The 26,073-nt window shown below is 47.7% G+C and overlaps 1 protein-coding gene across 1 annotated transcript; it reads left to right on the forward strand.

Annotated features, from left to right (window-relative positions):
- The first annotated feature begins 846 nt into the window (after positions 1-846).
- Positions 847-17,344, forward strand: LOC126519176 (acetylcholine receptor subunit alpha-like). The gene is made up of 8 exons (XM_050168796.3): positions 847-1,350; positions 2,744-2,788; positions 3,737-3,846; positions 6,358-6,538; positions 8,311-8,595; positions 9,561-9,836; positions 13,587-13,808; positions 16,450-17,344. The coding sequence occupies exons 1-8, from the start codon at positions 937-939 to the stop codon at positions 16,645-16,647; spliced, it is 1,731 nt and encodes a 576-aa protein (XP_050024753.2). The 5' UTR covers positions 847-936; the 3' UTR covers positions 16,648-17,344.
- The last annotated feature ends 8,729 nt before the right edge of the window (positions 17,345-26,073 follow it).

The raw sequence follows: 26,073 nt of genomic DNA on the forward strand, positions 1-26,073 counted from the left end.
TCCCTCCTCCGCCAGCGCGCTCCGCATCCTCCCTCCGGATGCCTCCTCTTCCGCAGGGCGAGGGAGCCGCGCGCGCGGCCGCCGAGCGATATCGCCAAGCGCCGCTCTGCGGCACGCCGGTAGGCGGCTGCGAAACGCTGTTGGAACACCGTGTTTGCTTTCTCTGGTTCGTCGTAGGCGTGTCCGTCTGCGCCTCCACGCGTATGCGTGGACATGGGAGCGTGTGACAGGCTATTTTTGCAAGTGCGCAAAACGTAAATCAATGGGGAGGACACCATTGCGCAACATACTAAACCTTTTTAGCCAACAAAGCAATACTTCTGAGGCTGGTATACTTACCTCGCAGATTGCGTTACTCGCGCTTATTTTTCTCTTTTCCTTTGCATGCCTCGCTCTCTGAAACCGATTAGTGTTACACCACAGCGAGCGTTCTGTAAAACAACATTGTTCTATTTTATAGCTGTCATGCTGTTGATTCTCTCGGATATTTTTGAAACCACTTCTACAACTGCTATTACTCAGCGATACCTCGGTTCTTCCCCACTGTCTGTGTTTTCGAAACACCGGCACCCTTTTGCGCACTACTCTTGACCTGTTCAGACGTATGTGTGGTAACCTATTAGCCTTAATTCAATATAGCAGCATTGGTTGGCCTTCTTTATCGATATATCGGTTCGCTTTTCCTCGAAATGTTTTCTCTTTGGGATGCCCAATCCAATTCCCATACAACGTAGGTGTCAATCTGGCTTCTTCGTTTTCCTTCGCATTTACGCACGCTTCGGTATGTCGTGTGGCCGCGCCACTTTCGGTCGCAACTGGTTGTTGTTGGCCGTAATTGGTTATATCCTGGTGCTTCACTGTCCACTCAACTGCCAAGTTTTCTCAAAGTGGCTCTCCCCGAGCTGTCATCGCCCCTTTTCCAAATGTTTCCGGTAGATGCGTTGCCGGCAGCCGGCAAAGGCCGGTCGCCGCCGGCAGTCTCTCTTCCTTTTCCCGGATCCTCTTCCTTCTCCATCGGGAGATGCGGGAGCAGCGGATCGATTCTCCGACGTCGGCGTGGAAGGAGACGTGGAGAGGAGGAGGGCGGCGGCGATGGCGTCGTGGTCGTTCCCCGGCCGACGGCGCGGCGGCGGCGCACGACGTGGTTCTCCATCCATGGCGGGGCCGGCGGAGCTGCTCGTCGCGGCTCTGCTAGCGCTCTGCGCGCCCCGCTGCCTGGGGAACCCGGACGCCAAGCGGCTTTACGATGACCTCATGAGCAGCTACAACCGGCTCATCCGACCCGTGAGCAACAACTCGGACCGCCTCACCGTGCGCATGGGCCTCAAGCTCTCCCAGCTCATAGATGTGGTACGTCTCGCGACAGCCTCCCCGCCTATATATATGCAGGCTGCGCGATGTGCATCGGCGGCAGGATGAGCGCCAAGAACGCGCACCGCGAAAGCCTTCTAGCGTAGCGCGAACGGGACTCGGGCTCAAGAAGTGGACACACATACGGTGTCCATGTCCTTCCTGAACTGGTATAGCGTTGTTTCTCTGTGCGTGTCTGTTCCTTACGTCCGGGTCTGGTTCTCGCTTCTCTGGGAAGCATGCATCTCGATTCCGTACCAACAACCGTGAATTGCAGCGCTCGCAAAGAACGCAACTAAGCAACTCCAGAGAAAAGAAGCAGGAGACAGACGCCGCACTAGCGCTCTGGGCTCCAGAGATCCTCCCTATTTCCGTTCGTGGCTGCGTTCTTGACGCTCGCCGCACCATGTGGTCAGATTTACCACTCTCGCGTTCTGACTGTGTCGTACCTTGTCGCCAAAGGATCAGAGGCGCTGTAGCCTCCGGCCCAGTGTTGTCTGTTTGACGAAGTGGCAACGTCGTTTTCTGACATCTCACCATCTGCTTCGTCTCCGGATACAGTGAGAATGCTTTCTGTCCCGACTCAGTTCTGAGCTGCTTTTGCCACTTACAAGGCAAAATTTATTGTTACAGATTCGTTCCTTTGAGAAAACCTTGCAACGAACGTCAATATCTGGACAAATGAAAAAGTAACCGCTGCTGCACTCCTAAATTTCCCGGAAAGACGCAATGTTCACCTTGTGGTATACCTCTCATATCACAACTAATTAGATAGCGGCAACCTAAGAATAAATACGACATAAATGGTGATCTTTTTTTTTTTTCAGTGCTCTAACCGTAATGTTTTGGGAAAGAACCAGCACGCCTCAGACTCCAATGTTTTGCTGCTGAAAGCTCACCACTCCTTGTCAAACACAGTGAACATGCATCTCCACAAACTAGGAAGCGAGGCTGAGGAAACGAACAGTGAACGACCTCGTCATCTAATTTTCAGCCAACAGCAGTACGCTAAGGCAAGGCATGAGGAAATTAAGGGCGAAGTCCTCGGCTGCCTGCTGTACTGACACCGTCCCCAAGCGAAAACAGAACACTTTCGAAAGAGAAATCACAAAACTGTTGAAGCAAGCCATATTATAGCAAAAAGTAAGGAAGGGCACTGCATCTGGCATCCGTACGAGCCAATGTGGCGATGAAAATTCGTTGTGACAACGCTAAAATACAACCAGCTTTCCACATATATCAAAGGAAGGAAGACGGGTAATAACAAGTGACACGATACAATCGATGGCAAGGAGAAAGAAAGATATAGAGTGCATCTGTTATTATTTATTTGTTGTGCATTGTTCAACGTGCAATCAAATGCGTCTTTTTTATCATTTCTCTTTCTTCGTAGAACCTAAAGAACCAGATAATGACAACCAACGTTTGGGTCAACCAGGTAAGTGGGCAAATCAAGTTACTCATATCGTTCTTGTCTGTGAATTCTCGCTCTGCACGCCACAGAAATTGTCCAACAACTTAATGAGCACCCGTAGTGTACGAGTCGAAACCGCCTACGCAATGTATACCTGTATAGTGGTGACAATCAGATGCTAGTTAGAATACATCACGTACCACAACTGCAATCCCGCTATACTTAACATAGACAAGAACTTTTTTCTTCCTTTCTTTTTTTATTTTTTTTCCTTATGCTGCACGTTCTATCAGATTTATACAGTTAAATTCTACGAATGCCGTAATACCAAATAAGTGACAGAGTGGCAACACAAGTCCCTCCGAGGTATCTGGCTCTTATGCGCTTCTCGCGTTGAAGTATTAGCGACCGGTGTGTCTCGCACCATGCAGGTAAAACGTTCAGCTTGCGCCAGAAATGTATGGACACACGCTGTTTGCTTAATGAAGTGGCTCGTCATACGTGCGAACTCACTAAACATAGATTAAAATACAGTGGGGCGGACAAAGATAAGTTAACGTCTAGAGACCGTCACGAATGTATCGCTCTTTCAAACAAGATGCTTCAACACGAACTAGCCCAATCAGTTACGTTACTCAGAGACAAAAAAAAAAAGCGTCTCGAATGCATAGCCTTCCGCACGTACGTAACTGTTGTATGCATAATTCAACATAACACTGGTCCGTGTTAACTGCACCGACGCTTACAGCTTGCGTTAACTGACGGTGTGGAAATTCACGCCACAGCGGCTGCTTACTCTGAGTAACGGAAAGATCGCTAAGGCTATGATTTTACTGGCTGTAGCAGCCGGGAGCGATCGCAGAGCCATAAACATGTCATGACTGCCACGTTTTAGACATATTACCGATTAGCCTTACCACTGCAGCACTATTCACCTGTAGTGTAAACGCAGAATTGCGTGGTTTTCCGCAGGAATGGTCGGACCACAAGCTCAAGTGGGACCCACAGGAGTACGGCGGGGTCACTGAGCTCTACGTACCTGCGGAACAAATCTGGCTCCCTGACATTGTCCTCTACAACAAGTGGGTCAAATTTCGCTAATTGCCGAGTTTGTCTCGGCCCTGCGCATGTGTCGAATTTCAACGCGTAGCGATTTAGTAGTGAACTTCTTCTCATGAACACTACAGGACAGCGCACAGTAGATTTACTGCGCAATAGTTGGATGCATTTCCTTTCTTTCTTTTTGTTTTTTGTTATCCAAGGATTTAAACCTTAGTTAAAGTTTTTTTTTTTTTATCATTCCGCATTTATGGGTTTGTTGCTGCTGTCACAAGGTCTCTGTAGCTGGGTTGCGCCTATCACAATGCCCACCGATTCGTTAACAAAGCACGATGTTGTATAGCAGGCATGCATCAACCGCCATCGATGTGCGATGTCCACAAGAATAGAATTATAAACTCAAAAGCTGCCAAGAAAGAAAGCCATCTTCCATCCAAAAAGGCCCGAAATGGTTGCATAGTGGCTGTGGCGTTGCGCTGATGAGCTCGTGGCCGCGGGTTCAAATCCCAGCCGTGGCGGCCATATTTCGAGATGGGCTAAATGCAAAAACGCCCGTGTTCTTAGATTTAAATGCAAGTTAAAGAACCCGAGGTTATCAGAATTAATCAAGAGTGCCCCACTACAGCATGCCTTATCATCGGATCATTGTTTTGGCACATGAAAACCCCAGAATTTCATTTTTTTCCTTCAAAAGACTCTCTTGTTACAGTTACCTCAGCTAGGAATACATGTATTTAACTAAGGCGTAATGATACTACAACAATTCATCGTACAGCTGCTTCAAGAGAATTACCGGTCATGGAGGGTATAGAGGCATGAGCCGTATACACAGTTCAAAGAACCTTTGCGGGTGTAAATTATTTTGCAGTAAAGGGACGGGAACAGAGTAGGAAAGACTCCTTATCGAAAAATTTATTCCACGTGAGAGAGATATATATATTTACAGAAAGGCAGAGAGGTCGGCCTGAGCTATAACTCGCTCTGGCCTGCTACTCTACACTGGGGAAAAGGGACGGCGAGGGAAAGGGCTGATGAATGATGATGATGATATGAGGAAGAGATGCATATATAAAAATTCACAGAGTTGTAGCAATTCCACGTGAAAGACCCTACGTTAAAGCAATGGTATGATGTTTCCTTCTTGTCACCATTATCTCACATGACATTTGTGACGATTATTGTTATGTGATAAAATTACGGAATAAAAGGGTGTGCAATCAAATAACTGGCGCTCCGGTAATCGAGAGTGTGCGTAAGCATGAAATGGCAACCGGCCAAGTAGATTGGTTGGAGATGGTACTAGCCCCGATCTTAAAATGGATGTAGTGCATGTTCGCAACGGCACACTACACCGCACCACGCCATGCTGTGCACTGGTTCATATGGACGCTGCCCAGCTAGAAGAAAACCGGCTGAAGGCGGCACGACAGGCAGCGAAAGACGCCAGGGAGATCGAGAGCATTACCCAGCTAGAAAAAGAAAAGCGTCCGAAGGAGGCGCGACCAAGCGTCTCAGCAAATCTCGATTCTTGCTCCGCGATCTCGACGCAACAGGTGACGTGTTGGGTCGCCACCGAGCAAAGGGCTGGCTCCACGGAGCGTTCGCTTGCCAAGGCTGGGTGCGTGACTTAATGCTCTTTTCCATGCAGGAAGGAAAAAGAATGGCGGGAGCATTGGCGTGATTGGTGAAGAGAAACATTTAAGCTATTCATCTGCTACTCTGTGATGTCCCGAGATCACGGAGCAAGAATCGAGATTTGATGAGACGTTTGGTTTTTAGTAGCTATGCCAGTAGTTTTTATTCGAATATACGCGCTAGCTCAGCTGCCCTGCCGTGGCTCTGCCAGCAGCGCGGGAACACTAAAACCAACCGCGCACTTTGACGAGCGATCACGCGCTCAGCCGACAGCTTTGGCTTCAATCGCGTTGCGGTACGCACCCTCCTATTATCTCCTCCCTCCATGCTCTTTTCCTTTTCCTTCCTCCATGAAGGCAAAGCAGCGCATCAGACGCGTCCAGCGCCACGCCACGCCGCAGCTCGGCAAGCGCAGTATATTTGCAGCAAATTCTATTTCCCAATGTTGAAGTATATGGTGCCCTGAATCTATCTTTTGAACACCCCCCCCCCCCCCCCCCCACCGCCCTCTATTGGAGATGAGAAATAAAACTTCAGCGTACTAGAAGGTAAAGCTTGAGTGATATCGTGAACAAACGTTACGAAGAACTCGGAAGCAATATTTTGCAACTTGTTTGGGAGTAACTAAAATATCAATGCGGTCCTGTACAAAGGGTGGGGGTAGGGGGGGGGATCTCATTTCGTTCTCGCAACTTGCCCGGATGTTCTCATTTGAGTGTCCGCATAATGGCTCTGGATTTTGGCTCAAGGTCACTCGAAGGCCACCGACAACAGGAGCTAAAATCATTTCATGCTTAAACGTGTATATATCAAGCTCGCATAAGTTTCGATACCAAAGTGTCTGTGTTGTAGAGTCGAGGGAATTGTTGGCAGGCGCCTTACCTCCCGCCAATGCGCAGTGCTGACGGCAACTACGAGGTGACCATCATGACGAAAGCCATAATTCACGAGGATGGTCGGGTGGTGTGGAATCCACCGGCCATATACAAGAGCTTCTGCCAGATCGACGTGCAGTACTTCCCGTTCGACAAGCAAGACTGCTTCATGAAGTTCGGATCCTGGACCTATGACGGATTCCAGGTGACCTAAGCTAGTAGACGTCTCGATTTATTTATTTATTTATTTATTTATTTATTTATTTATTTATTTATTTATTTAGCAATTCATTCACTCCTTCATTTATTCATTGTGGACTGGAAATGTTGGCAACAAGCGCAATACGTCGCTGGCTTTTCCACAACTATAAGTTGTTAAATGAATGAAGGGCGATGATTGGTGAAGAGAAACATTTCAGCTATTTAGCTGATACTCTGTGATGTCCCGAGGCTACGGCGCTCTCGTTTGAAACCACCATCTCTTCACTCCAAGTCCACCCCCAACGAAAAAGCAAATTCTGGAAGAGGATATAAAAGAGAAATATTGTGTTGAGCAATCGCAGCCTAAATGATTAAATCGCAGAAGCGAAGGTATAGTGATGCTGCCGTGACTGGGCCACTGGAACTTCATGAAGTATTATGTATCAGAAATAGAAAACCAATAATCCAAACAAACAGAAAACCGGGCGGGGTGCTACCCTCGTTGTTGACGTATATAACGAGTTGGTACAGGGGGCGCAAAGGCAGTGATGTGGATGGTGTCTTCTAGCCTCTCATGGCGAAGTAGATTATCTCGTATATCAAGCCACAGAGAATGCGTTGATCACTTCAGTGTACCGATTCGAGGTAGCTGGTCAGAGGCTTTGAGAAAACGGTATTTAATCACATCGACCAAACAATTAAGCAATTGACTTTGTCTGATCTCTGGCGATAAGATTATCCTGAATGGCCAAGCGTACGTATGTCCAAAATCTTCCGCGCAGCTATCCGGCGCCGAAAAGTGCCGGCCACACGCCCGACCCGTCCCGCCAGCTCCAGCCAAGTTCCCCGACTGCCTCGTTTTATCGTGCACTTCACCTGTTTACTTTGAGTCTCCCTTTCCGCTCATCCCAACACACGCAAAGCTCATTCTAGGAAAAACAAACAAGAAGGAAACTCAGTACTGCAAGAACCAATACAGTAATAGAACAGGCATTTATTTCTAACAAGTAGAACAACAAGAGACCATCTGTGTCAACGTACAAACTATGCACACGTGAAAAACCGTACACACGTGAGAGAGATGAAAAACGGCACCGTGCACGTTGACGCCTCTTTCGCGCTTGTGCAATATACATGCAAAGCCTCCCCACCTAGTCCACAGCGGGACCGCATTCATCTCAATCTAAATCGAGCCCCTCGTTAAATAATTGCGTGACCCGTTAACGCGAACTGCGAGCACTGCCTTAGTCCCCATGCCCCACTAACTCGTGGCGGTCCCGCACCGTGAGTACTGCCTTCTCGCCCACTGATGCACGTGTGTATCGCGCTCTTTGCTCATGGCGCCTCAGCGACGTGACAGCGCAGTTCATGGTGGAAAAACGGCGCAAAAATTAGCACACGAACACAAGAAGAGACTGAATGTCACAAACGCTGTCTACCGTATGATTTGTTGAAGAAACGTAAACGACAATTTACTTCCCCATACGAGGCTAGAAGACACCATCAACATCACCGCCTTTCCGCCGCCTGTACGAACTCGTCACATACGTCAACAACGAGGGTAACCCCTCGCCCGATTCTTTGTTTTGACAATTGGTTTTCTATTTCTGATACAGAATAATTACATATAAGCGTGTGTGAGAGGGACAAGGAGGAGGGGATATGCAGGGAACAACTGCTCCCGCGCCGTGTGGTTGGTATCGTTGGCTTCTGTCACGCCTCCACCTTTGAGCGACTCCCGTACTTGTTCTCATTGTTTTGTTTTCTTCTGTGCAGGTGGACCTGAAGCACGTGAGCGAGATTCCGGACACGAACATCGTGCCGGTGGGCATCGACCTGACTGAGTTTTACCTGAGCGTCGAGTGGGACATCATGGCCGTGCCGGCCATGCGGCGCGAGAAGTTCTATTCGTGCTGCGAGCAGCCGTACCCGGACATCACTTTCAACATTACGCTGCGGCGAAAGACGCTCTTCTACACTGTCAACCTCATCATTCCCTGCGTCGGCATTTCCTGCCTATCCGTCCTCGTCTTCTACCTGCCTTCAGACTCCGGCGAAAAGGTCAGCCAGTCGTTTCAGTAAATTTAATTAAAGGCCAATCACCAGTCGCCTAACTACGGTGGCTAATGAGAGTGAAGTTGGAAGTTAGGAAATACGATAGGGGCTGAATGCGATGACACCGCCGTACCTCCAAGCACAGACGTAGCAGCGCAAATATATCGAGATAACTTCAACGTGCAACTAGAATTTTCAAATGCAGCAGCTTCGTCTCAGCTGTCGCAGACTGAGCTACAGCCCGCTTTGCTGCCCCGTGTTCCGGCAGTGGAGTAGGAAGCAGAGCTCCTTCACATCCACAGCTGGCGAATGAAGGCGACCTTTGCATGCATTTTAGGAGCAACAGACAAGGAAAGATTTTATCTGTTTTCCCCGCAATAGTGAAGCTGTCTCAGCAAAACACAGTTTCCTCTCTTTATTTCAGATGTCTGCTTTAGTAAAGTAATTAGATAGATAGATAGATAGATAGATAGATAGATAGATAGATAGATAGATAGATAGATAGATAGATAGATAGATAGATAGATAGATAGATAGATAGATAGATAGTTAGATAGATAGATAGATAGATAGATAGATAGATAGATAGATAGATAGATAGATAGATAGATAGATAGATAGATAGATAGATAGATAGATAGATAGATAGATAGATAGATAGATAGATAGATAGATAGATAGATAGATAGATAGATAGATAGATAGATAGATAGATAGATAGATAGATAGATAGATAGATAGATAGATAGATAGATAGATAGATAGATAGATAGATAGATAGATAGATAGATAGATAGATAGATATTTTAAGACAAGAAAGGGGGAGAGGACGGTCGGAAAAATGTGTCTCTAGCCTGCTACACGTCGCCAGGGTAGAGGAAAGACAGGTAAAGGTAACCGAACGTATGTGGCCCGAGTAGACAAGCCGTGTTCCGTGAACGATCACCCCAATGGCAGGTTTTATAACGCAGGTGTCGCTTTCGATATCGATCATGCTGTCGCTGACATTCTTCTTCCTGGTGCTGGCCGAGATCATCCCACCCACGTCGCTGGCCATGCCGCTACTGGGCAAGTACTTGGTGTTCACCATGATTTTGGTCACAGTCTCGGTGCTGGTGACCATTGCCGTGCTCAACGTGCACTTTCGATCGCCGTCGACGCACCGCATGGCGCCCTGGGTGCGCCGCCTCTTCGTGCACCTCATGCCGCGTCTGCTGCTCATGCGGCCGCCGCAGTACCGCATAGAGGTGAGTGATGCGCTTCACAAAGCACTGTTTAAGTAGGAGGCTTTGATTGGTGGAGCCTCGAGCATAATTTGTCCAGAAAGTCGCAGGATCACGAGTTCTGGCTTGAGTGCCTGCTATGCTGTTCCTTCTCCAGCACACGTGAATTTACTGGACCATTTGCCTCTTCTAACTCGATTTCGCACCCTTTCACCTTCCAACACATTGGGCATCCAACTCGACATACCTTCCCACTTCCTATTTTAATTGGACAATGTGGATGCTTGTGCGTTACGACGCGAGACCTTTAACAGGACGTGCCGAACACAAGCTTAGACACAGCACACACGCACGGCATGTCGAGCCTTAGTTTGTGTGCCCAAATTTTGCCCGCCGCCTAGTGGCGCAGGGTGCACTGTTACGTCTCAAAGCGCCAATGAGCATTCCTTGGGCGTTTCCGACGAGGCAGCCCCTTCGACGAGGCAGCCAGACGACGAAGCCCCAGCATCGACTGTTGATGGGTCAGCACAGAAGATCCCTTCAAGGTGACAACAACCCGGATTATGTAGACGCGGTAACAACCGTGAAGGGCAGCCTTCCCGGGTCGCTGCGAGCTGACCGTCAAGGAAATCCCATAAATTGATGTAAGAGGACAATGTCGAGGACTTCCGCGGAAACTGCGTCAACTTCAGGTTCCCAAATTGCCACGTGGTTGCGTCGTATGCGTTGCGATCGCACAACACTGGAGGCGGAGTTCGGCGGAACGGTGCGACGTCATGGGCGGGATTTTGCGAACGGTTCGACGATTGTGATTGGCCGAGACAGTTATCAGATTATCTAGTCTAACAACCTAGGGAAGACTCCTGCTTTAAAATTGGACATCTTTGGTGCATTGAGTGTGTCCTGACGTGTGTGGGCTCAGACATGCGAGCTCAGGCATTTAAAGCGCTTCTGCAGGGAGTGGGCTTCCATATCTGGAGCCAGCGTAAATAGGTAAATTTAACCTCCTTTCGCTCCTACTCTCGGAGGTACTCATCCCTGTGCCTAGAGGATTCCTGGCCTAAACGCTACCCCGAGCCGCAACAGCACCTACAATATCTTAGAACCATGCAACCGACTACGTTTACCTTAGTCGCAGTCGTTCAGTGATATGGGCCATCAATCCGTTCGTTCCACGACTCCGTGCCACAATGGATCGTTCAAGTGCATCATGGTGAGCTTTGGCCGACTCGCAAGTTTATCCTCCGACGTCTTAGGCTTTATGTAGAAATTACGTTTGACCCTTTCCCTACCATGGGGGAAACTAGGTGTTTTTTGTAAGCTACGCCAGATTTTTTTTCTAAAGGAACAACTGCACTTAATATTTTACGTAATACACAAACAAAAAAAGAATGAATGCCCTTTTCATGCATAAAAGCTTTATTAACGAGATATATGTAATAAAAAGGACATGAATTGCCAGAAGCAAGATTTTGGGATAAAATTGAGAAAAGTTCGTAAAAACCCGCTTGTATCTACTAAGAAAAATATGTAACAAAAATCACAAAATGTATTGCCGTGTAAGACGCACAATCTCCGAAAAAAAATAAGAAATTTTCATTTAACTGATATTCCACTACAACAAAAAACTCACTGCCTTTCCACTCTGTGAAGAAGGATGACCAGCGAAGCTGTGTGTGTGGGCCACTTAATAGAGAACTGCACCTACGCCCCGGGTCGACCCGGCATTGCGCTATCTTCGGGATCGGCCCACGTATGAGGAGTGCTTAACGCCTGCTTCACCTCCGCCACGGTTCGGGACGATGTTGCACTATATTCGGGATCGGCCCACGTATGGAGAGTGCTTAACGCCTGCTTCACCTCCGCCGCGGGTCGGCCCGGCATTGCAGTATCTTCGGTATCGGCCCACGTATGGGGAGTGCTTAACGCCTGCTTAACCTCCGCCGCGGGTCGGGCCGGTATTGCACGATATTCGAGATCGGCCCACGTATGGCGAGTTTTTTGCTAACGACACGAAAATTTCCTTGGACGGTAGAGGTATACAGCTTCGCCGTAAAATTTAAATGCACGCACTACAGTTTTGCTTGCCGGGCTGCGGCCGCCGATGTTCCGGGCAGGCTTGCGTCGTCGTCGCTCTCAGAGTCCAAGTCTGACGAAAAGGCAGCATCCCCAGACTCGCTGTTCCACTATCCATCGATAAAATCGGTCGCAGACGCAGCGGAACCACGAGGTCTGCGATCTTTCGAAGCGCGCGCCGCTCCAGGAGGCGGCCATTTTTGCTTTCTACTCTGACGATTGCGAAACTTCGTAGTGCGTTCAAAAATTAACGCCTGGAGGGGAAAAAGGGAACTGCTCAGAAAACAAAAATATAGTTCTCCTCCTTCATGTCCTATGGCGCAGTGTGTCCGCGAGCGGCGCGGAAGGCCTCGAAAGCGGCGATTGCGGGGGCCATTTTTGCTTTCTACTTTGACGATTGCGAAAACTTTGGAGCGCGTTCAAAAATCACCGCCTGGTGGGAAAAAGCAAACTGCTTAGAAAACAAAAATATGGTTGTTCTCCTTCACGTCCGATAGCCCAGTGTGTTCGTGAGCGGCGCGGAAAGTCTTGAAAACGGCGTATCAAACCATCGTTAGCGGGCTAACGATGCCTAATGGGCGCGGTACGGAAAGAGTTAACGACATTCCACTGCATATAACGTTCGTAATATAGAACAGAATTCTCCAAAGCCATTCGCGCGAAAGAATGGTACATGTAATAACAATATGCTACGACGAAACCGTAATATTGAAGGAAGCTATTCAGTCTATGCTAATTTCTTGCGAAAGAAAAGTTTTATCGATTCCGTCCCACAAAGGTGATTCCCTGGAGTCTAGTCTTGATAACGCTGCCATTCGCGGCTGCAGCTGACGTGGCATGTTTGGCTCCGTGCTGGTGATGATTTTCAAAACAATGACTTCCTTGGCAACTTACCACCACTCTTCCGTATCGGGCATGTCTGTTTACAACCTGCTTCTAGCCTCTTTCGTGGGCCGATCTCGAATAAAGTGCAGTCTGAATATAAGTCACTGGGGTCATTGGGTATGGGCCACTGGGGTTACTGGGTATGTTATTACTATGATGATGATGATGACGACGATTGCGATTGCGCTGAGGATGATAAGTGATGACGAAAATTTTGAAGGCGATTCAACCCCTAGTTGACGTCGATCAAGCTTTGTGGCCCCAGCGAGGCACTCACAATAAATCATACGGTTCATACACCATTCTCACCCCCAAGTCACCCAGGAAGACGTCTTCCATCGACTTCAACAGGACGTTGAAACGTCTTCCAATTTTTTCTGTCTGTTCAATCTCGTATGCACGTTTTCCTTTGCACATTTAGCGCACATACTCGTACATGCTCTTTATGATGTCACTATCTCTTAGGCGCAATTCTTCCTCTCTCCCCTTCTGCATGCTCGATTCTGAATTCGCTTAATCGTCACGAACTATATGTGTGTGTTCAGCGTTCCTTATTCAAGTCATTGACAAAAAACAAGTATGGAGAAATAATAATACGTTCACGCTTAATTGTCTTGGCGCCATGTGCGACGCCTTGCTGTATCGCCTTTCAACGGGGGTTGTCGCTTTCTGCATCTGATAGGGAGCAGCTTCTAAGCTTGGTCCCCCCCCCCCCCACACACACACCCTGAAACAGGGGCGGCAGTAAAGTGAGCAGGAACATTACGCTATATGTGATTGTGGCTTCAAGGGGCCTCTGCCGTTGGTTCGCAGGTGGACGAAGGTTCCTCGTCGTCGGCCAAATCAGCACACCAAGGCAACGCGCACGTGGATGATTCTATGATCCTACCCGAGCCATTGCTGCTGGCGCGGCCGCAAGGGCTGCGCCAAGCAGACCCCGTGGTTGGAGACCAGCCGCCTGGGGACATCGAGCGAGCTATCCACAACGCCATGTTCATCGCGCAGCACATTGACAACAACGACGACTTCGAGAGCGTGCGTGTCTTTATGCAACCCACGTGTTCGTAAACGTTGTGACGGGGTTCATGTTAAGCGATGAGGCAGGAGGAGTAAATGTCAGATACACACTGAGATCTGTTTACCTCTAGCTGCATATCCTCCACCTTTAACGGTAATCTTCGACGTCAAACTAGCAAAAGCTTGCTTCAACGTGTGCATCTTACGCCAGTAAAGCTAACGCGCGCTTCTCAAATAGCGCGGCTGCCTCGACGCCAGTGCCGAGGAAAGCGGCATCAAGGCACCGCGCTTCGAAAGCTCGGCTGTCAGTGTATTCTTTCCGCAGCAACGTCTCCACAGGCACATGGTGCAATTTACGCCCAAGGTAAACGTACGCATACAGCCAACTTACCAACTGTTCTGCTGGCGCGCGGGGGGCTACAATTTTGCACCAAGCGCACGTCAAATCGCATCCTGATGCAGTTCTATATTTGTTCCTCACGCAACGCAGCGTTTTTGCGCGACTTCAACTTGCGGAATTGAGGCACTAACTGGAAACGTACGAGGTCTGCCCCATAAGTTCGTACAGTACGTTTAAAAAATATATATTTCGCAAACTTTCAGATACACCCAATGTGGACTCCTTCGAAATACTCACCGTTAGACCCGTTACACTGGTTCCCCCTGTTCTTCGATTGCTAGAAGACCCCTTGGAAGCCCTCTTGGAATTGTTGTCACATGCCCTAAAAGCCGTCACCTGAGCACCAGTTTACGTTTTAAAACGGAGGTGGGGACGGTTGGTGAGTTTCAGGTTCTAAATCCCGCCAATAGGGAGAGTGCTCGAGCACATGTGTGGAATTGCGTGCCAAAAACTAACGCATTGTCAATGCAGCGCGCGCACGGGCATTATCGACGTGCAGAATACAGCGCACCTCTTTCGACAAGTTTGGTGGCACGCAGCGCACACGATCTTTCAGACGCTTCACGATCTTCACATAGAAAGCTGAATTGACAGTTTGACCTTCAGGCGATCCCATGACAGTGAAAAATAGTGATCAACGTGACCTTGATTATTGCTTTGTTTTCCCGCGCTTTTATCGGCATTGGCTCATCTTTCATTTTCCACTCCTACCTCTGCGACTTCATCTCGATGTCGTAATCGTAAATCCAAGTTTCATCGCCGGTGATGACTCTTTGCAAGAATTCATCGCTGTTGTCTGAAGTATTCCAATCAATACAGCATTCTTTTCGTCGCAAATTGGCAGTTTTCGGAACCGTCCTGGCGCAAACCTTTTTCATTTCCAAATTTTTAGACAATATCCGGTAAACGAAATTTCCCAAACCAAGTGCTTCTGATATCCTATCAGTCATTCTGCGGTCATTGAGTGCAACAGAACGCACAAGGCCAACGTTTTCATTTCCGCGCGAGCTGGAAGGTGGAGGGACGTCCTGACCTATAGCACCCACCTTCGTGTCTTCACGGACTTCACGAAAACGATGGTCCGATTTGAATAGACTTGTTTTCTTTAGGGCATCCTTTCCATAGGCCTTTTGCAACATTTAATGAATTTCTGCACCATTCTTGGTTAATTTCACAAGACCCCAACGCGGCCTATTCAAATACATGTAAAACGCAAGAACGCTTTTCTGAGATAACCCCTGGGCCGATTTTAATTAAATTTGTTGCATTTGACAGAAAACGTTAACTTCAAGTGACTGTTGGAAGCTGAATTTCGATATAGGGCCTGAATTTTGTGAAAAGGCTTTTCAAAAATTCGAAAAAATATAGACGCATGAAGTTCATAAATTAATAGTTCTGCATCAAAAGCAGATATCGCGGTGCTGTAAACGGCATCCATTAGATCATTCAAACTGGACAAATTCGATATGTCAATTTATATCTTACGTGAATTTGGTACGTCGTGTACAAGGGTTCTGCAAAAGCTGTATTTCCATATTACTGAATTTTTTACATTCATGTGTAACATATCAATTTTGTCCGCTTTAGATGTACTATCAGATGCAAATGCACAGAATCGTGGTATCATTATCCTTGCTGAGTTAGAAAGTTGTAAACTTGATAGTTTTGTTTGCTGAAAATTTTCGATTTTTGCCAATTTTAATAAAAAATTGAAGATCTAAATAAATATTGTACAGGAACAGTCAATAGATATTAAGTTTTTCTTTGAAATGCAAGAAACCTCGTTAAATTTGGTGCAGTGGTTGCCGAGAAAAACGAATTCTCCCTTCACATGTTTTTAGATAGGAGGACCCGAGCCTAAAGCTTCCTCTTAATCCTGTTTTCCGTCAGTTCGTCGATCTCAATTTCGACAGACTGAAAATGGGTTGCAGAAATAGTGCGCGCATGAAATTATGCCTTGTCATGCAGCAGTCCGGCTCGTACGAGAGGTCGATCACGTCCTTTCGAGTGGAAAGAGCTAGCGGAGCCGCTACACTCTCTCCCACTTTTTTGCTGACTCAGTGCGCAAACTTTTGGGACCGAACTCGTAAGGTATGCTTCTGTGCAACAGTTATCGACACTGCCTCTTGGCAGCATACAGTATTTTATGCGTACCGTAAAGTCTACAGTGCCCCATGCTGCAGCGTAACTAACACGTAGGCGCCGCTTGGTTTCTGTACGAATCGTCTGCCACACCCTTCCTTGCGTCTCTCTGCGCAGATCCGCGAGGACTGGAAGTACGTCGCCATGGTCCTCGATCGGCTCTTTCTTTGGCTCTTCACCATCGCCTGCGTCGTCGGCACAGCGGGAATTTTCCTCCAGGCTCCGTCGCTCTACGACCAGACCGACCCCATCGACGTCAAGTTCTCCCAAGTGGCTCGCCGGATGAAAAAGGACTATCCCTGGACAGACGTCTGAAGACAGCACGCATTGGGACGACTGGTTAGAGGAGTTCACAGTGGGACAGCACGGTGCACTGTAGAAGAACACGCGTGTCGCTTGGCAGCCCATAGATAATAGCACCACAGTGCGAGTTTCAAGGGTGGCGAGACTGACGATTTAGTTCCTACGCTCGCCAACTTGACATGATCGTCCACAACGGAAGAAGACTGTGACGACGCCTGACTGTACCTGCTCAAATGTAGTTCTGCATAAGAATCAAAATTTGCGCATTTGCCAAAAAATAAGAGCAGTGTACCATGCATAAATATGGTTGCCGGATTCGCAGCATTCATATCAAACATTGTTCGTGAAGGAGCTAGTGATACGATGACTTAGAATTGAGACCAGTGCCCAATGTTGGGTTAAGAAAATATAGCATTGCATTGTAAAAGAATTGCAGTAACATCCCGCATAATATCGTGTATAAGAAAAAGAGAACAGCAAGGCAGCGTTGCCAGAAACCAGATCGCAAAAGAATGAGTTGCTGGTTATGTGCGTAGCGTCAGCGATTGTTGAAAGACAACTGCGAATTTTCCAGACTTGTACATTCCGATCTCTTGACCTGTGCATCTGTAGGTCTCCTACATATGGACAGCTATGCTCTACCACTTTTAGTGCTCACATTTGTGTAAAACAACACCAGCGAGAAAATGAACCGTGTTCCTACTGTTTCTTTTTGCATTTCTTTGATTTTCTCATTACACAGTAAGCAGGCTTTTAACTCCACCGAACAAGCACGTTTTACAGCTCATGCCTAAAAATGTGTAACCAACAGTCCCATACCTTTCATGTTCGTTCAGCAATATATTGGGACCGGGGCTATGGTGGCCGGCATAATTATGCAACATGTTATGTATTTTTAATCTCGCTGTACACTCGAACCTCGTTAAAACAATACGGGTTTAACGAAATAGTCGATACAACGAAGAAAATGCAATTCCCCTTCAAATTTCCATACATATCCGTGTATTTAAAACGTCGTTTTAACGAAGTAAAATTGCCCTGCCGATGGATAAACGAATAGATCCGTCTCCGAAACTAAAAATGCCGACCGTTGCGCATCGAGCACTCGTTCGGCGCGGAAGTTCCAAATTGCCACGTCGAATACGCCGTCGAGGAACACTGGTCTTTGTCACTGCATTTGCATTTCGCCTTCACCTAAATGCGGCCGCTGCCGCCGGAATTCGATCCCGCGCCCCGGGCTTAGCAGCGCAACGTCATAGCCACTATATGCCACCGCAGCTTTAGTTTAGTTTATACGGAACCTTTCACCCGGGACTTCTTTGTTCCCGGCGAGTAGACCACTGCTTAGCATATATTGTAACTAACAGTACGGCAGCCGTTTCTTCTCCTGCCGCCTGCCAGTCACCCGGTTCTCCAGCACGAGCCGCCGGTCTGTCAGCGCTTGGCATGGTGGCGCCCGCGACCCAGCGTTTTTTTGCGGTGCCTTGCTTGACGCTTTTTGGGACGCAGGATGCGGCGGGCGCCTGTTGGTTCGCGGAATGCTGGCGGCAATATATTGAATATCATGCGGGCCTTTCAAATGGCGGAACGTACTTTCGTTTAGGCAAGCCTTTTTAATAAAATTTTAGCGATATACGTTAGGCTTGCTTGGGTTTTCTTTATTTCACTAACGGAGCCTTGGTGTCACAAATGTTTTAGGCAGTTTAAGCGGCTGGAATATAACAGGGTACGATAACTAGCTCCGAAGGCGTGAACTAGACCATGACGCAAGTTATGTCGCGAGGCGACATAACGTTTTGATAATATGCCTTTATTGAGGGGCAAGCAGAACATGCTGTTTTCTTATTCAACGCCGTGAGTTGTCAGTTTATTTACCCGCGAGAAATTTAGGAGCAAATGCGAACGGCGCTTGTTTCAGCTTTGGAGCATTCGACATGCGCACAGCGCCGCTAGTTTGCTTTCCGACACGAAGCTTAATTCCGTTACAACTGGTTCAATTCGTTTTTAGGTCGTGCATTATACAAATGACTTTGACTTTGTTCAAAAGAAATCATCGCTAAATTTCGGAAAGAAACGCAACTTGGTTGTTACACATTTCACACGGTCTCACTTTTCACCGGGGTTTGAGACTCCCTACCGACGGCGGGCGTCTGCTGCATTCTCAAGTCTGGGACCTACTTCGAATACTGCGAACACGAACAAGAGCCAGTCATCGGACCCAGTCAACTTAACCACACAGATCGGCGAGCGAAGAAAGGCGCGCCCTTACTCGAAAGCAGAACTCAATTGCTTTTATCCCAGGAGACACTCACCAGGCAACTTTACAGTCTTTGGCGTCGTTCTAACAGTGCACAATATGCACATTTAGCTCCTGAAAGGACAAGAGACGTTGCTGCTTACAGACCAGCATTTCCAGTGCCTATAGGCGGTTGCCATGTTTTTGTTGCGGTGATGGCATGGAGGACATAGATGATGATGAGAGGACTGCGGAAGCGGCGCCGGACGCAGCGGCCTACAGAGCATTTGCGCTTGTCAGTCGTCTGCGATGGTCGATTTCAAAAGTGATGCCGCCTTCTTGTCGTCTGTGAATGCCGGTAAGTGTGTCTCCTTTAATGCGATCACATTTCGGATCACAGAAAGATACCACGGAGATAATTTAGCGAGGGCACAATGCGGCACCGCCAGCTTTAACGGAGCTGCAACTTCGCCTGCTTCAGTATACATTTGCAACGTCGTGCAGTTGGCCAAGCTGTTTTCTGCGAGAACTGCATAACTACGCACAAATTTTGGGGGGCTTGAGGCAGTGTATGAAAGATACAAGACGGCATCTAGTACGCTAAACTTTCTTTTCTTTATTTTTTAAGGGCGCGTATCATATTTGTTTTATGCGCTACCGCCATGCTTGCGCTGCATTTTTAATCTGTTTTGTCACCTCGACCGTTGTGCGCTCTTAACATACGACGACCAGTATCAGTTCAACAAAGCTTTCTATGTTTTGCACCCTGCACGCAGTCGCAGGGAAAGCTCTAGCTCATACGTGTTTACGTAAGACTGATGCGAAGCAAATATGAGAACCATTTCACACGAACAACGGACACACTCTGCAACATAACAAATTAGTGGGCCAGTGCACTGTGCACGAGATATAAGCATTGCATAATGTATCGCGTGTGCAGCCAGTTACACGCTCTTTATTAATGTGTGGCCCACAGTCAATAACAAACACAATAATATACGTATACATGTATGACACAGCTGAAGTGGGCAGAAACTCGGTTAGAAACGACTGGACATGCTTCGCATGTAAATAAGTGTGAGCATCACACAATTAGAGCAGTTCAAGCACCCACGCACTGCGCGAATGAAATCGAAAATTAAGAGGCACTGAAGTGGGTGCACTCATTTCTGAGCTCGCTAGTCATATATGTTTTCTCTTTTCGTGGTCACGAGTATACTCGAATGTGCCTCAACCATGTACATGAAAAACAGCACACAAACACCATCCAACTTTCGTGCAGTCATGTTTATTTGCCGCGCGTTCCGTCCAGAAAGTGAACCTAGCGAATCCAAAATAAAGAAGCCGAAGAGTTATAAACGGCACCGTTGTGCTGTTGCCGCAGGCGCATAGCGTGGGCAGGCAAAACGCACACTATCGCGTAGCTTACAACAAAACTAATGCCCACGCGAGCAAGCTTGCTGGGCACATCCTTTTCTATTTAAAGCCATTGTCCTATGTTGCTGTCACCCGCCGTGCACACGAGGTCGCGGGATCGAATCCCGGCCACGGCGGTCGCATTTCGATGGGGGCAAATGCGAAAACACCCGAGTACTTAGATTTAGGTGCACGTTAAAGAACCACAGGTGGTCGAAATTTCCGGAGTCCCCCACTACGGCGTGCCTCATAATCAGAAAGTGGTTTTGGCACGTAAAACCCCATAGTTTTTAATGTTTTCTCTAAGGAACCGCAGGAAGCTTCTGCAGCGAATACACTCGAGAAGTTTCTTGTTCCTCTGTGAACGTAGATCGCAGGACTCTTGCAAGAGTAGCTTCCTCTTTTGTTGGTAGTTCGTGCAGCTAATGACGGTACAGTGCCGCCCGGACGAATAGCATTCATGCATCCCGCTCAGCAGATGCCTGGCAAGAACACGTCTAAAAACACAGTATGTTAACACGAACCACAAGTGCAGCCATCCCCTCCGGTCTCCAGCCGTCTCCGTAGCCCTCAACAGAAGGCAATACCTGGTGTCTAGGGTAGCGCCGCGGCTGACACTCGCGCTACGAGGCTATTAAAAAAAAAGAAACCTGGTCTGTATTGTAGGATGCCATGCGATATGCTGCAACACGAGTCGCAGCGCGGAGTTGCCTATGAAGGTCGAAAACAGTCGAGTATCTTACCCGTAGCAGTGGAACAATGCAGCACACAAGTGTTGCATTGGAGAGGCCCACTATGCACAAACACTTGCCTTCTTCAATTTACTGCTCGCATGAAAGGCTCTTTCTCTTTGAAGAATCTCATTCGGCTTGCCAAACAAGCCGGACGTCTGCACGGATAGAGCAACTATTACTTCAGTTTTATCGCTTGTCCTTCAGACCGATGCATATAAGGTGACCGGCAGCAAGGACCCTTTCGGCTTCTACGAAACACATAGACTGTAATCAACAATCGGGAAACTTTAGCACAGCACCAGGTGAAAGAGTCGCCATGATTCTGCATATCGTAGTCATCTTTATTTTGATAGTGTTGGCAGCACGAGTAACAGTTACCGAAGTTGTGAAGTGAATCTATCTGCAAAAGTCATGGAGGTCACCCCAGCCTGAGAATACAGCCCCAGCCGCGTAGTCGGGCGTACTATGTTGCCTGCCACATGCTACTCGAACACGACGCCTTGTTCGCATCGCAGCGTGCTAGCTGTTCCCTTCGACCGCGTGGTCGGTCTCACAAGATGAGCGAGCCAAGTAAAAAGTGGGAGGAGGTTATTGTTAAAGCTGTCGCATGATGTTCTAACAACTCAAGTGTTGCACACACCGGGGATTCTTTTGCTGTTTTTCGCCGCATATGCGGCCGCGGAGCTATTGTCTTCTTCGAATGTCTAAAGCTTTGCACATCATTGGGCACATACTGCAGTAAAGGGCAATCATCGACATAACGAAGTAAATTCAGTTTCACCTTCAACTTCATTATAACAAGGTTTCAGTGTAGTAATTGAACCAATTCTTCCAATAGCAGTGTGACACCTGCGAAAATGACGGCTCTTGCAAATTGAGGATTAAAGTGATGCACTTCCTGAATAGTGCAGCAAGTACAGCCAAACCAGAGTGACCAGTCGCCAGCAGTCAGTGATTCCTCGAAACATTTCCTCAAGACACATGGAAGGATAGTCATGTTACAACTATATAAAGCTATTCAACATATAGTGCTGTGTGGCAAACACAATAATAGCGCTTGTTCGGTTAAAACTAAGTAGATCCAACAATTGCATAAAAAAAAATAATCCGCTTAGGCTGCACTACTTTCACTTCTGAAATGTGCCTACTGAGGCTATGCGTTTTTATTAGGAGTATGCGAACATTCAAATACAAATTTTTGCTATTCCATGCGAGAATTCACTATTCAAATCTGTTGAATATTCCTTTCAATTCCAATGCAAGGGACAAGGAAACTTCAATTGGGGTCTCGAGGGAGGAAGACAAATGCATGTGGAGACTGTTCAGAATGATCCTGCAGCAGGAGAGCTGTGGTTGTAGCACAGAATCATCAGTTCTTAGCCAACACATTGGGCAGATAACTTGTTGAACAACTCCCAGCTATTCAACAAGAACTCGTTGCTTTCTGGCAGCCTATAAACAGTCTCAATATATAGGGAAAGGAATTTACTACGTCCAGTCACCATGTTTCCATCCCATTAAAACAATGTGCAGTGCTGTTGTATCGCACATTTTGAATGTATGCTTCTCTGTTGACCCTATGACCACTAGTAAACAGCATTACATGCATGTATCAAGCAATTTAATTATTGCTCTTGCTTTACCAAGCAGATTCCATGCAATCTTTATATTTCATTTCGTATTCGATTAGAACATTTCAGTACAGTCAACTTCCGTTAATTCGATCCTGACAGGACCCATGAAACTGGTTAAACAAATGACAGAAAAAGTCGCAGTTTAGCCCGAAAGGCGAAGCATTGATTGTTATAGCAAACTAGTAGACAGCTATATGGAATAAGGATAGAAGTTTTATTGGCTGTTCATACTCATAAACATTCGCTCACTAAGTTAACAAGCATGCAAGAATGGTGTCACGCGCGCATAGGCCAACAAAGATCTTACTGTCAGAACGCTGGCGTAAGGAAAAGCGGCAGCAGCGGCGAGAATACAGCGCACACGAAGCTATCAGCCCTCGGTACCAAGACTATGCACTGATCGCTTTCAAGATAGGGCACGCGCTCAGTCGCGCCACACGAGTCACGTCGGCTGACCCTCCACGCTTTCCCTCGCACCCACATACGGCGCGCAGCAGTGGTATTATTGCACTGGCAGCGATGCTACTGGCCCAGTCCATTTCGGAGCAGCTAAAATGCTTTCGGGTCAGGTTTCTGAAACCGATTATAAACTATATTATATGGGGCTTCTACAGTGAACAATACATGTATAAGCAGTAAGTGGTCACTGGTTCATAAATTCAAATAATAAAAGATGACCCCCACCTCCTTTTTTAAAGCAGTCCTTACTGTGGACTGCGACGAAGCGGTGGTGCCCTATAAGCTTAAAAAAGCATGAAATCACTTGAACGTGCTACGTGGAGAATTTAGAGGCGTTTTGAAAATCTTCAGTGTGATCTTGCTCCTATAACTATAACTGTATCCTCCAAGATGGAGCACTCTATTGAAAAAAAGGTACTGCCGGAGTTATGAAATGTTTACTCATCCCTGCGCTGCAATTTACTGACTACCATATACATGAAATACTGGGATGATCGGCACTGCCGGAGCGGTTCCCTTTCGTTCGTAACGCAGTTCGATGTGCGTCGCACACCGTTGCGAAGTGCAGATATATGCATGTGACCTTTGACTGTGCACGTGTAACGTTGTCAGAACCCGCCGTGGTTGCTCAGTGGCTATGGTGTTAGGCTGCTGAGCACGAGGTCGCGGGATCGAATCCTGGCCACGGCGGCCGCATTTCGATGGGGGCGAAATGCGAAAACACCCGTGTACTTAGATTTAGGTGCACGTTAAAGAACCCCAGGTGGTCAAAATTTCCGGAGTCCCCCACTACGGCGTGCCTCATAATCAGAAAGTGGTTTCGGCACGTAAAACCCCATATATTAACGTTGTCAGATTAGGCTGTGATCAGCGAGTTCAGTTTGGAGCTATTTGCCTACACGCAAGCTTTGGCCATTCCATCCAGTAAGCGCAATAACAAACTTATATATATTGTATTATGGGGTTTTATGTGCCAAAACCACTTTGATTGTGAGACACGCCGTAGTGGGGGACTCCAGAAGTTTGGACCACCTGGGGTTATTTAATGTGCACCTAAATTAAGTACATGGGTGTTTTCGCATTTCGCGCCCATCGAAATGCGGCCGCCGTGGACCAAAAATAAACTTTACGAAAGCGTTCGCTGTAGTTGGCCGCACGTCACTCAGGGATCCAATCTCGGCTTCCGGTCACCAGTCAAGCCAGTGATCTCGCGCCCAATCAACGAAAAAAAAAAAAAAATTATGGGGTTTTACGTGCCAAAACCACTTTCTGATTATGAGGCACGCCGTAGTGGAGGACTCCGGAAATTTTGACCACCTGGGGTTCTTTAACGTGCACCTAAATCTAAGTACACGGGTGTTTTCGCATTTCGCCCCCATCACCCAATCGTCCAATCAACGAAGCGGCTTACCGGTCCGAACATATTGGAAGTCATCTCGGCCCCGATGATCTGCCAGCCACCACGTCTGCTGGCAGCGAAAATTTGTCACGGCCGTGTATGATACGGCCAAGTTTACCCAACGGCGCTTCGTCAGCATCAAACGGCATAGCCGTTTGGTGCCGAGTGGACCAAAATATTGGTAGTGGCCGTACGCCATTCTTACGCCGTGAAATCACTACGCCCAGAAAAGTGGTCGATAGTTGACAAAGTGAATAGCGAAAATGTTGTTTACAGCAGTCATATCTTCACCAATGTGCGCATTGTGTTAAAAAAATTGAGCTAGACACCACAGCGTCCGAAATTTCGGTCACGTTTTATAGGTTCTACAGGAGCTGGGACTCTGTGCCAGTGCGATCGCTCGCTGCCACCAGAAAATCGAAGTTGTCCCGTTGCCTAAGCAACCAGCACGCGTAGGGTTGGAAGGCATGCAACATACACAGCAATCCACGGAAGAAACATTGGTACAATCCATTGATTCGGCCCAACACGGAGATAAATGCAGCCGCTGCTCCACGCGATGCCACTTTACATAGTGCGGTAAAACGGCGCTTAAAGGCATAGTACTGTTTTCTGAAAGCGCGAGCAATCCTTTCCGCTAAGAGTAGGCGCAGATTTCTCACATTTCGGTGAAATGTAGCAGGATGCAGCAGAGTGCGCCTCTTGGTGATCTTCCGCGCAATTGACGCAGCGCTCATCGCGGTGGAGGAATGAGGACAGCGGCACGACGGCTCTATGCCGGCGATGACATTACAGAGAAATCGGGACAGTGGCACGACGATCTATTGCGGCGATGGAGTGATGGCGGAATGAGGACAGCGACACAACTGTATGCAGACGATGGCATGACGGCTTGTGGCATCACTTTAAACCTACAACGAACAAACAAGGATGGCGACTGAGTGACGGAGGAATCCGGACAGCTGCACAAGTGTAGCCAAGGATATCGCGAAAAATGAATGTCAGTGGAACGACGACGACGACAGAATGATGGAGGAATCAGAACGATAACGAGTGTATGCCTACAGCGGCACGACGACCGTATTCTCCATGACTCCATCATGGTGGAATCAGGATAATTGTGCGACGACTGTATGCTGACAGCGGCACAACGATCGCAAGTCAATCATAGCCTGATGGAAGAATGTAGAAGGCGGCACGACGACAAGTGTATGTTGATAGAATGATGCAGAAATGACACCGGCACGATGACCATATGCCGACAACTCAATGACTGGGGAATGAGGACATTGACACGGCGTGTATGCCGACAGCGGCACGACGACTGTATTCGGACAATGGAGTGACAGGATGATGTCAGGTGCACGATGGCGATTTATTCCAAAGATGGCATGACGAAGCATGACTGGTGCCCACGGCACAACTGAATGACAGGAATCAGGACAGTGGTACGATGAAGAGTATGCCTACAGCTGCACAACAACCTATTGCGGTGATGAAGTGACGGAGGAATGAGGACAGCCGCACGACTACGACTTATGATGACGATGCCGTGACGAA

This window comes from Dermacentor andersoni, chromosome 3 (assembly GCF_023375885.2).
Source record: "Dermacentor andersoni chromosome 3, qqDerAnde1_hic_scaffold, whole genome shotgun sequence".
Classification (NCBI taxonomy): domain Eukaryota; kingdom Metazoa; phylum Arthropoda; class Arachnida; order Ixodida; family Ixodidae; genus Dermacentor; species Dermacentor andersoni.

Coding starts and splice junctions, on each gene's coding strand:
- LOC126519176 (XM_050168796.3), top strand. CDS start 937: ATGCGTTGCCGGCAGCCGGCAAAGGCCGGTCGCCGCCGGCAGTCTCTC. Junction 3,847..6,357: donor GACATTGTCCTCTACAACAA/GTGGGTCAAATT, acceptor GCCAATGCGCAG/TGCTGACGGCAACTACGAGG. Junction 9,837..13,586: donor CGCCGCAGTACCGCATAGAG/GTGAGTGATGCG, acceptor GTTGGTTCGCAG/GTGGACGAAGGTTCCTCGTC.